Source organism: Camelus ferus, chromosome 3 (genome assembly GCF_009834535.1).
Source record: "Camelus ferus isolate YT-003-E chromosome 3, BCGSAC_Cfer_1.0, whole genome shotgun sequence".
Classification (NCBI taxonomy): domain Eukaryota; kingdom Metazoa; phylum Chordata; class Mammalia; order Artiodactyla; family Camelidae; genus Camelus; species Camelus ferus.
Window position 1 is genome coordinate 50,716,256 of NC_045698.1, and position 12,760 is coordinate 50,729,015.

At 40.0% G+C, this 12,760-nt stretch overlaps 1 protein-coding gene across 1 annotated transcript in view; it reads left to right on the forward strand.

Annotated features, from left to right (window-relative positions):
- Positions 1 to 12,760, forward strand: part of IQGAP2 (IQ motif containing GTPase activating protein 2) — a 264,022-nt gene that overhangs the window by 209,014 nt on the left and 42,248 nt on the right. The window contains exons 18-21 of the mRNA XM_006186715.3: positions 5,510 to 5,593; positions 6,737 to 6,808; positions 7,463 to 7,532; positions 11,143 to 11,351. Coding sequence (XP_006186777.2) covers positions 5,510 to 5,593; positions 6,737 to 6,808; positions 7,463 to 7,532; positions 11,143 to 11,351 — 435 coding nt within the window. The remainder of the gene's footprint in view (positions 1 to 5,509; positions 5,594 to 6,736; positions 6,809 to 7,462; positions 7,533 to 11,142; positions 11,352 to 12,760) is intronic.

Genomic DNA, 12,760 nt, shown 5'->3' on the forward strand with positions numbered 1-12,760 from the left:
GGCAAGATGCTAAATGATTTTTTTTTTTACCTGTGGTCTTTTGGAAAGTATTCAGGGCACTGTGAATAGCTGGAGCTGGAGGAACATCTGAGATCAGAGTTGAAATCATGTTTCTCTAAAAAGCTTGAGATCCTTGTGTCATGTACTCTCTGACCTCAGGTGCTTTACAAATTGTGTTTTTTTAGCACTTAATCAATGTTGAAGGGTGTCTGAGTTTCTAAAGAACAGAAGAGTTAATGAAATAGATGTAGCATCTCCAAGAGTACCTTCTCCCTTATAAAATCTCTCATTCTTCATTCAGGCCTGCAAGAGACATCCTCATTCCCATCCTTTTTGTTGTGAGTTGTTCTGCAGCTTACATGGCTTGTCCAGATGTTCCGGTTGGCAGGAAGGGAACTTGCCAAACTGTAGATGTCTCTCTTCTGTTTTCCTTCCAACATCTCTACCAACCAGTTGTTGGTTTGCAAAAGGCCAGGTGTTTGTCCTTTTCTGTGCTTCCAAAGAGATACTGTTTGATGAGCAGAATTCGATGGGTTTCTGCTTTGGCCAGGAACCATGAAATCTCCTAAATAGAAAGTCTTTAAGTTGAAGAGCTTCTCTTTTGTGACCATTGGTGTACTTACCTGCTTCCCCACCTAACTAATTTTGTGCAGGGCAGAAAATGAGTTTTTTAAACTTTTGTATTCTTGTGTCCTGCATATGATAGGTGCTCAAGTGTCTAAATTTGCTCAGAGCTTAAAATGTTATAAGGCAGGAATGATTAATTTTATAAAAGGAATTTCTTCTATAAACCTGACAGTCAAAGGATTTTTCTAGGTGAACCAGTAAGTTTTCCAGTTTATTCCTTCCTTAAATAGATGGTAGGCAGAACACACAGGAAGTGAACAAAATCCTAAAAATAGTCTTCTACCCTGATGCAAAGGCTCTACTTTTGCACAAAATCTGGAGAGTGTCAGCCAGTGAGACACAACGTGGACCAACCTCAAGCTCTCCAGTCTGCCCAGAGCGGTGTTAGAGTTGGGATCCTCCGAAGGGCCCACCAGCATAAAATCTGCCTGATATTAGGACCCAGGGCTGAGGTCACAAGAGAGCTGGGGTAAGGACAGAAACAGTGACATGGAGCCTTTTTCCCCCACCTCCGTGGACGAAGCAGGATTGAAGAGGAAGCCATCGCACTCTGAAGTCACCCTGTGATGCCTTCTTTTTCCCAGTCTTCTGACAGGTTTCTAACAAGGAGGGCATGGGGTCTAAAGGCAGGCTGTAGCCTGAAGGTGAATGTGGGCTGACCCAGAAAACCGAAAGACCATCAGCCGAAGGGAATCAGGCTAATCTCAGTTTTTGCCAAAGTGGCTGGCTCACTCTGAATTAAGAGAATGACATGAAATCTGAAGATTTCACAGCTGTTCCCCTCCATGGAACAACTCAAACTTCTTAGCTGGCTGACCAGCCCCAGACACAGTAGTCTTAGCAGATTCAGAGAGAAAGCTCCCAGGCTGAGGGCATCCACACCCCAGCTCCACCAGGTTCCCACCCTCGGTCTCCTCCCAAGAAATTGGATATGGTCCATAGAAAATAGTCATCAGCAACCAATACTCTGTCTCAGGTGCTTAGGGGACAATTCAAAAGCTTCCCAAGTAAACACGGAAGGATGTCAAAGAGAATCTGTATAGCCGGATTGCTTCTGAACAGTAAGAAGGCCCTGATAAAATGGCCTACATTTAAGAAGTAAGCCAGAAAAGAAATCTCAGCAAAAAAAGAAAATTTTATATCAAAAAAGTGGATATAAGTTATAAAATATAAATGAAGTAAACACTTAATAATACCCTCATTCCAGGAGGGGAGGCTATAGCTCAGTGGTAGAGTACATGCTTAGCATGCACAAAGTCCTGGGGTTCAATCCCCAGTACCCCTTACCTCCTCTCTCCAAAAAATAGAAATTAAAAAAAAAAACTCTTATTCCAGAAGACAGAAGAAAATTTTATACTGAAACTGCTTTGTGCTTTTAAGAAATCTAACAAGACACGTGAACTTAATGAAACAAGACAGCACAATAAAATGAAAAGATGACTGACAGCTAAAGAGAGGAAGAGAAATAATGACATCATAGAATGTCAGTGAACTTGTAACTGCAGAATGCAGAACAGACACCGAAAGTAATTGAAACACATGGAGAACTTGAGAAAAATCACACAGATAACAAAGGAAAAGAATAGATGATTGAAAATACATTTTCTCATCTGAAAATGATAATGCCTATTTTATTGCAGGGTGGTTGGGGTTAAATGGGGTAATTCACCTAACAGCCTTTGCCCAATACGCAGCTATTAGTAAGTGCCCAACACGTGTTAGAAATGATGAGGTGATAGAGACGGTGACTCAGAGCGCAGGTAGCGGGGAGCCAACCTTGAGGTGGTTGGTATGGCACAGAAAGAGATCAGAAAAATCAAAATAGGAAAAAATAGTTAGCTACAGTATTTTTTCTTCTTCTTGAACTGAAGAAAGCTGAAATGCCACTTGGTAGGAAAAAACATAGTAGTGATAAACACCCAAACTTAGCCCTGGGAATTACTAAATTATTGAACTCCGAATTAAAGAGTGCCACAAGCATCTGGGCAAAGAAAAAGAAACGCGCTTCTCTGAAGCAAGGGCATATTGCTGGGAGCCCCAGCGTAGTCTGGGGCTGGGAGGAAGGGGTGACTTTATGTGACAGTTCTTCATCACAGCGTAGCTGACTGCTCTTGCAGGTCGTGAGATTGTACCTTTAAGCAGAGAGGGAAAAGAGATAAATGCTTAGGGTTTTCTTGGCTAACAGAGATCATAGAAGAATTTGTGCTTCAAAAGATAGTAATTTGAATATTACTAGCCTGGGTGCCCAATTTTCAAGCAAAGCAACCAGTTTAGCAAGCCGCATTTCCTAGATCCCTTTTATTTCTTTTTTCTTGTCTGACTGCTGCGGCTAGGACTTCCAATACCATATCGTATAGGAGTGATGAGAATTAGCATCCTTGTCTTGTTCCAGATTTTAGTGGGAAAGCTTTCAGCTTTTCACTGCTGAGTGTTATGTTGGCTGTGGGTTTGTCATAAATAACGTTCGTAATTTTGAGATATGTTCCCCCAGTTCTCCTTTGTTGTAGGTGCATTACACAGAAAACGGTAATTTATGGTAACAAAAAACAAAACAAAAAGATGGCTATTATAAATTTTCTGTCAGGTTCTCATACCAGTCAAGAGACTGATGTTTTTGTAAATGCCTTCTGTCTGTAATTAGCTATAAAATGTTACTTCTAAATGGCTTTATGGTTTAGAAGTTTGTCTCCTTTTGCATTTTATCAATTGCTCCTTCCTCCCAACTTTATACCTATAATTGGTATTAATAAAGAGCCTCTAATTAGAAGAGCCTGCAATCTCTGGGCCTTGCACAGGAGTTCAGTTGTTAGCTCAGAATAAGAAAAGCCAGTCCTGATGGAATTAAAACTTAGTTTCTAACAAGAATGTTAAATTTTGACAAATAAAATAAGCATGTAATATTCTGCTTCTGTAGACCAAAAACCTAAACCCAGCCAAGTTGCCTTAGTTTGGAAAGGTAACAATAAAATATGTGTAGATTCCAGAAAAATCTACATAATCGATAAAGAGATGGAACATAAAGTGTAATCTTCACGAAAGTACCATTGGCTGTTGGTGAGCCCTAAATCCTTAGTACATTGAAAACAGTACAGAATAGACGGGAGGCTTCTTTCTACCAGTGCAAAACTGCTTCAGCATTGCATCGTGTGTTACTGTGACAGACTACTTGTCTGGAGTCTTTGTGACTCTCAGCTAATAGAGATTAATAGCGTTTCTGGAATTGAGATAATTCCAAAAAAGTGGAATGAGAACCTGGGTTAGTCCTAATTCCTGGTTTGCCTTTCAGTTTGGATTGAGAAATGGGGTGTATAATACTATTTGCACATGTGCACCTCTGTGCTTTAAAACAGTGTCAGCCACAGAAACACGTGAATCGCCATCGAGACCCAACAGGACAAATACGGCACTAGTTAAATTGCCATCAGTATGAGTGCAATCTCAGTTTATCACTGTTGCTCTATTTGTAAATATTCTGTTCTCTACACATTTTTGTTATTACAAACAATGCTGCAAGAAAAATCCTTATATATTGTTTTTCTACACAGGTGCTTGTATCTCCTTAGGCTAAATATGTTGAAAATTAGAAACACTGGATGAAAGGCTAAATAATTTCCACCTTGATGCTACTAAATGCCCTCAAAAAACAGGCTGTACTTGTTTGTAATTTTTCCAAACCCCACTCCCCATCTAAGCTGGTTTTCAACCTGCCTTCTCTCTTCCAGGATCCCTCATAGTTTTGGGCCCATACGCCTTCTGATTTTCCAGCACTATGATGGATTGCTTTAGAAGCATATTCGTTAAGATGTTTTCACTGGGGAAAGCTGGGTGAAGGGTACATGGAACTCAGTGTGTTATTTTTTTGCAGCTTACTGGGAGTTTGTAATTATCTCAAAACTAAGGGGTTTTTTTTAAAGCATTTTTGTCATTTCTAGGGATTTAAATTGAGAGGGGAACTCTGGAGCAAGTGCTCAGTTGATCACTTTTATTCCAACCTGACTATTTTGAATCATTACTAAAAAGTGTATAATTTTTCAAATGGTAATAAAATTCCACAGATTTTTTTAAGAAGAAGGATTGAGGCAGATTGATAGATGCAGACATAAAAAGAAATTTATAATTTTTTAATTTATAAAAATAACTAAATTTCATGTTTGTCCTTTTTAACATAGAACTTGCATTTCTTTTCTAACTTGAAAGACAAAATCAGGGGATTAGAGTGAGTTACAAAGCTATGTTTCAATAAAAAGTTCTCAAAAGTGAATTGGAATAAACATAACTATGGATTTGATCATTCTAAAGATATCAGTTTGTGTCCACGTTTTCCAAATGTTTCCTATCAGTACTCTCTTTAATGGTGATAATCTAGTAAAGCTCTGTTGGATGAAGCATCATTAAATTTTATGTAAAATAGATGAAATAATAAAAGCTCAATCACAGCACTCCTGTGAGGGTCACAAGTCAGTAGAGCATCTTCATTTTTAGGTGGGCTCACAGTGGGCCCCTTGGTGGAGTAAAGATACTTACTTATTAGTCATTATTTTGAAGCATATTGTTACCCAGTTCCATCATTACCCTGCTCATCTCTTGGTATGTTTCAGGGCAATTCCATTTTATTATTACTTCTTTATCACCCAGGGCCTTGGTAAAATTAAGCTTCTGAACCAGAAACTGGGCTTCCACCTGGTAATTCCTTTCCCCAACTTGGGAGAAGCCTCACCCGTGAGCTAGTGCGTTCTGCCCAGTTTAATGTCCACCCCCAAGAGGTGATGAGATTTGGAAGGGGAGGGTCCCCGACAGTGTGCCAGCTCAGTGTCTCTCTGTCCTTGCACTTTCTAAAACAAACAGCTGCACGTAAGTAATTCCATAACTCTATTTTCCACAGGCTTTTTGGAAAGGACATAAACAACGGGCGTCATACATGCGCAGGCGACAAATGTTCATTGATAATACTCCTTCTGTCGTGAAGGTAAACACCCTTTCTTACCTGAGCAAGTGCTTGACATAAACTTTTCCCTTCATTTTCATTTTGCTTCTGGAAGACAGACTCTGTATGAGCCTTGAAGTCAGAAGCAAGTCCTGGGTTTGAGTTTTACCTCCACTACGCACTTAACTGATCATCTTTCAACAAGTCCATTAAAACATATGTATTATCTCTGGTCCTTTATAATAAATGACCTTTCTCTAAAAAGTCCCAGTTGATTAGTTAAAATCTAGGGGAAACCCAGCTTTATTTTATGTTCCTCCTGTCATATTCGCTAATAATATTTAGAATGCTCAAATTCAACAGTGCAAACCTTAGTTGTAAGGCAAATGCAAACCAGGTGACAAGAGGAGGTGGAGACAGTTAGGGGCTGTATGTGGGTGGTGGGCCGTCTGACCCAGCTTCCCCTGAGGCGGGCTGCTCCGAGCTTAGAGAAAGAACAGGCACTGTGGTGCCCACGCTCCCAGAGCCGAAATCCAAAGGACTGTACAGCTGTGAACTTGTAACAACTTGGAAATCCAGATGAAAGAAGAGGAGGGCTGAAGAGAGATGGGAATAGATGAGATTCATTAAGACTTGAAACTGTGAAGACCGAGATGACATGGTCTAGACCCCATTGTGCATTATTAGCTCCTGAATGAAAAGATGTCCTGTGCTCACCATGAAACACATGCCTCTTCTCTCAGAAAACTGTGGGTCACAGTTGGTCCCTCATGAGACCTCTTGAAATATTTTCCTGGAAAGACCTGAAGAATATTGGGTGCATTTAAGGGATGTTGAGAGCAACCCTGGTCTTAGTTTAGTTTGATCCCTGACCCATTGCAACTCTTAGCAAAATGCTTTACCTGCTTGGCTTCTACTTATTAAGATTAAAGCAAAATGGTACAAAGAGCCATATTACCTTCCCCACCATTGCATGTAAAAAGTTCTGAACCCCTAGGAGAAAAAGCAAGGAAAGAAGTAGGAGATGAATATTGGGCGTTAGATGTTTACTATTCAGGTAGGCTGCTAATTTTTACTTTTTTCAATCAAATAAAATAATGCTATTTTTTTTAGAAAGACTGCATAAAGTGATATTAAAAGTTGTTTGATAATTAGCTCTGATTTCTCTGTGTGACTGGTTTTTAGATTCAGTCCTGGTTCCGGATGGTAACAGCACGAAAGAATTACCTCTCACGACTGCAGTATTTCAGAGATCATGTAAGAGACACATGTGTGGATTTTTCTCCTGACTGAGAATGAACTAAATGAATACTTTGTTGAATGTTAGCATCAAATGATTTTTAAATGGTAGAATCGAACACTAGGAGGAAAGTACAGGTTGTAAAACTCAATACGGTAATTTTTGGAGGCTTCTCGCATTTTTTTATTCATAACTTATATTCAGAGTGAGATTGTACCATCCAAGACTGGATAGGAAAGGCATGAGGGAAAAGTGGTGTGAGCCTAGTGATGCCAAAGAGAAAAGATTCTAATGAAGGCTGTTCCAAAACTGGCTCATAAAGTTTTTATTGTTGCTAACTGAGTAATTTAAATAGAAGCCCAAAAGAGGAATTTTTTCAAGATCTTTAAAGAACAGATATGTGGACATAGATTGGACCATCTATGTTTGGTGGTAAAATTCTGTTCCCTTTTTAGACGTCTTTATTTAAACAGTCCCTTTGCAATCCTGGTTATACTTTTAGCTAACTTATCTGACCCTTTCTTCAAAGGGAATGCAAAAATAAACATTGAAAACGCCATTTCTAAATACTGTCAGTTCTAAATAGTGTCTGTTCTTCAATAGGTCTAAATTTTAAAGTAGTGGAGTAGATGGAACTCTGGAAGGTCATGACTGGTCTTATTCTTTTGCAGAGCAATGAAATTGTGAAAATACAGTCTCTGTTGAGAGCAAACAAAGCTAGAGATGACTACAAAACACTGGGTAAGTGGGAGCATTCTGAAACAAAGTAGCCCTTATAAACCCGGCAAGGACACGTTCTCTCCATCTGAGTCACTTCAGTGGCTGCTCCAAGGATAGAAGATGCCCATGATTTCCAATAGGTTTTGACCATCTCAGGCCTCAGGTTCTGAACCAGTACACAACGGGATGACAGGAGATGGGCCTTTCTGTCTAAGTGGAGTAGATAGGACTTCTTCAAAAAGAATGGACTTGGGAGGGGGATAAATTAGGAGTTTGGGATTAACAGAGACACACTACTATATATAAAATGGACCAACAAGGTCCTACTATATAGCAAAGGAAACTATCTTGTAATAAACCTATAATGGAAAGGAATCTGAAAAAGAGTATGTATATCACATACATATATATAACCAAACCACTTTGTCATACACCTGAAACTAACACAACATTGTAAATTGACTACCTCAATTAGAAAAAAATGGAGTCAGCATAAATGCTGATATTTTTATATTAAATTTGAGCTAAACTCAGGAATCTAACCCCTAAGAGTTAGCTAGAAAATAAACATGTATTTGAATACTGTTTAATGTATTAGTGGCCGATGATTTTTTCCTCTCGTTTTAAGAATAAAACAGTCATATAAGAAATTTGGAAATACGAGTAAGAAGGGGAAAAGCACATCATTTCATCTCGTAAAGATAACTTACAGACATCTTCCTGTAATTTCACTCTGGACTTCTCACAGTACCTATGGTTTTTAAATTTTTCTTTCTTATAATACTAGTATATGCCACTTATAGAAAGTTTGAAAACAGCAAAATAAAAGAAAAATCACCCAGAAATAGCATTCACATTTTGTGCTCTTTTTCAGTCCCAACTCTGCATATGTTTGTTATTTTTTTTTTTTATTGCGTAGTGAAGATCATTCTTTATATGCTTGATTTTTAATATTCTAATTATCACATGAATGTGTGATAAAGGGTGTGTCCTAGATTAAGTGTAGCAGAGCTTGCTGATAGGTTTATTAGTACTGCTCAAATTCTTAACGTATTTAGATCATTCAAGATTAGTTTTGAGAGGGCAAAAAAAAACCACACACACATTGTGTATTTTCGTGATGAAAGTGGCATTATGTTCTCTCTGACTGCCTTGTTTCATATTTTTATTCCTTGGAAGAAATAAGAACTGTTTAGTACTATTCCTAGCACAGTGCCTCGTAAGTAGTTCTGCCCACACCCTTTATTTTCTAAACCCTGTCTGAGTTATAGGGTGAAGTGTATGGCCCAGGAAACCTCTTCCCTGCTACTTGGTAAAGAAAAGTCTCAGGAAGCCTCAGAGGCCAGGTTCTGCCTTGAGCCTGTGGAATCCACTGGACACACCTCGTTCCACTAGATTCCAGAATTCAGCACACAAACTGAGGAAAGGTCACTGGTCTTTCAAGGCCACGCGGCTCCACTTTGGAATTGATGGGCTTCATCTGTCAGGTGCAGATGTCTTCAATATTTTGCAAGGAGGCTGAATAGAGGGTTTGTTTTCTGAGCCCTAACATTACTAAAATAGGTAATTTAAGGGTAAATCTTCCGGATGAACACAGGGCTGCTTTTCATTTCCTTCCAGGAGGCGTGTTTTTGTGGTTACCTGTGGTGATGCTTGTCACTCGCTTACTTTTTTTAGAAATGTATTTAGTTACAAAGATAAAAGAAATTCCAATTAAGAAATCTAGGTGATTCCCTGTTAAAACGTAAAAGGCAGATGGAAACTATGTTAGTGAATAAGTTTGATCAGAGCTGCTCTGGGCTTTAGCAAATAGGGTGGCTTTGTGGTGACCGAGCTGTAAATTCTCACCTCGTTCTCAGTTCAGCATCTTTAAGCTGAACTGAGAAAACTAAGCATAAAACTAAGACATGGAGTCATAAAACTAAGGCATTTATTTAAGCTGAAAAATAGATCACTTTTCTTAGTCTGTCGTCATCCATTTTCACCCATTCCTTCTGGAAGGGCATTGAACGTATTCAGGTTTGGAAGTTGCTGGAGCTGTAACGTGGCTGCTTTTAAGGGCTGACTGTAAAGTCGTGCAATTCCCTGAAATGAAAGGACCACAAAGTGGTGCGAAGGTATCACAAAGATGTCAAAAAGCTGACTGTTGATAGAGGAACGACTAAATTGGAGTCAGAATGATTAGTAAAGCTAAAATATTAATTTGTTTCTACCAGGCCTACTAGCACATAAAAGGATACACAGTCCTTAGGAGCAGGGGAGAGAACTTTAGACACAGATGAGATGGTCTCAGCTGTGCTGCATGAATGAGCTACAGGAACGGTGTGTGGCTTAGGCTGTTTCTGAAGTGGTTATGTCACCAGCAATATCCTTGCTGAAGTAGAAGGAAAATAAATTCACACATGCTCCATGGATCAGGAAACAAATGGTCCATGTGTGACCCAAGATAACTTGGAATCTAGTGGAAATGAGGTATTATTATCTCATAGATTCTGCAGCCTGGAGGCAGAACTGAATCTCTGAAGCTTCCTAAGGCTTTTCCTTGACCACTGCCAAGAAAGACCATCAGAAGTGGCACATCAGTACTACCGATGACTCTAGATTTGGTTGTTCCTGCTGGCTTCATGCTGTTCATTGTCTGTGTTGTCAGCTGAACTCTTTATTCCTGGAGAGTCAGAACACCGCAGAGCCAAACTGGAAGTAAAAGGAAGCTTGAGTAGGGCCTTCGAGGTAAAGGAGAGGATGGTTATTGAGGTTACCACCACTGGACTGGGCTCTCTCAAGTCATCTTTGTATCACTGTATCTAATCATTCATCACTGAAGGTTCAGATAGTTTATTTTTAGAGTTTACCCAGAGTAGATCTCACTAAACACCTTAAAAAAAATTTTCCCCCCAAGTCAGAGTGCCAGGGGATTAAAGCATCATTAGAGTTGAAAGCACTAGGGAAAGCCCTTGTAGAATTGATACGGATACACTTCTACAGCCACTGAGCCTGGTCTCTTGGCTCTTGAGTGCCTTCCTTGTCCATGATGAAAGGACAGTGACCTAGTTTCAATTTCTAAACGTGCTTTATTTCTGCCAAGTAGAACATGTGTTCCAGTGGTCATTCCGTTGGCTCCTCTTGGGCCTCATAGTTCTCCCCTCACTGACCTTTTCTAATTCACCTTTCACCTAGTTCCTGCTCCTTCCCCAAGGTTTTTGAGCTGAGAAAAAACACTTTCTGCTTCCTGCAACAAGAACAGAAATCTCTTATCTGGCTCGGCCACAAGCTCTCAGAGCCAAGACAACTCACATTAGCATTCTTTCCCAGGTTCCTCATCCATAAGTCACAGACAGATAGAACTATCTCCTCGGTGCGTGCGTCCTGGGAGCAGTGAAAGAGAGAGCTGATAAACGAGTGTTAGATACTGGGGAAATAGTGAGGCCAGACGTTATCAGAGGCGTGCATTTATTTATATGATCAGTTTCCTTGTCCAGATTTTACATGAGTCACAATGATTCACCCTGGAGACCAGGTACTTCCATTGCTATATTTTTCTGGCGATGCTTTATTGAAAGACCTGGTTTCTTTCCTATTGATGATCATTTCAAACATATCCAGTTAAAGCATGCCTTTCCTTTCCTTGCAGTTGGCTCCGAAAACCCACCATTAACAGTAATCCGCAAATTTGTACACCTGTTGGACCAAAGTGACTTGGATTTCCAGGAGGAGCTGGAGGTAGCACGATTAAGGGAAGAGGTGGTGACCAAGATCAGGGGCAATCAGCAGCTTGAGAAAGACCTGAACCTGATGGACATTAAGATTGGGCTCCTGGTGAAGAACAGGATCACGCTGGAGGTCAGTGGGGTTCGTGGGACTCTTGGCTCTTAGAACAGAGAAGATGCTCATCTATTTGCCCACAATATCCTGGGCTCAGCTCAGCTCACCTGGAGTCCAGAAGGAGTGGTCCAAAGTCTGTTTACCATTTTTATTACCACTGAATGGTTCTAAGAGCTGCAAAATTCTATGCCCCCCTTTTATAACGTTTGGTACCATCCAGAAGGGAAATTTACATGAAATAAAACCTACTTACATCTGTATCTTCATAACAAGACTAAAGCCCTTCTATAAATAGAAAAGAGAAATAAAAAGAAATTAATTTGTAGTAAAAAATGCCTATTTCAATATGAAAATACATGGGCCCACAACGGTAAGAGGGTGTGATGAAGTCACCCGAGATTTGGGCCTCTTCACAGAATACCCGCTGACGGAGTTTCAGGTGAGCCCAGTCAGGTGGATGGTGGAACTGCCCACAAGTTCATTTTCCAAAGTGAAGACCAGCTCTTTGTGACATTCAGAATAAGCCAAGTGTGGTCTTCCCCCCACCCCTGCCACTTGACATGGAACTGCTGTCCTAGGAAATTAAGTTTATACTAAAATTGTAAGGGATATATATTGTGCTTATGTGTAAAATGGTTAGATTCTAGGCTCAAGCAATTACATACAGAATTTTGACCTGCATAAATGACCAGCAGGACATTAAGAAATCCAGCCATGCAAGATGTAGACAATTATGTACACAGGACCATCCTACAAACAGCAGGACAGTAGAGCATCTCTCATCCCCCACTCCCTCCAATCAATAAGATGTTAACCTCCCCACACACATTTCCAGAATGACCCCTACAGGGTGGCGTTTCCCAAATAACAGCCCCTAAATAAATAATGCAGTAGTTTTATATTATGAGAAACCTGCCGATGTCAGAGGTCCCTAAAACCACGTGAAAAGTCATTTTTACCCAAGAAGGGGAGATTTCTAGGGTAAAACCTCTCTCTACGTCTCTGTTCCTATGCCACGTCAACTTTCAGAGAACTGATAGGTCAGGGTGGGGGAAGCTGACCTTCTGGATATTTGGAGAAGACCTCCCTGGGTCAGAGGTAGAAAGCCAACTTCCGGTGAGGTTCTGGAAAACTAGGAGATGGGCAGGCATGGGAGGCTACCAGCTAAGAGACCCTTGTCTCCAGTCCTCACACAGATACCAGCAAACAATGCAGAGAAAATAAGGAGTCATTATTTCCTTGCCGAGGAAATGATCATCTTTTCTAAACATTAAGAAATAAAACTACAATTTGAATGTTCTGCATTTAACCTTACTTTCATTTTTTTTTAATCCAAAAAAACAATAGTACTTCAGTCTTTTTTTAAATAAATGTGTTTGTAGGGGGTTGGGAATATAGCTCAGTGGTAGACTGTATGGTTAGCATGC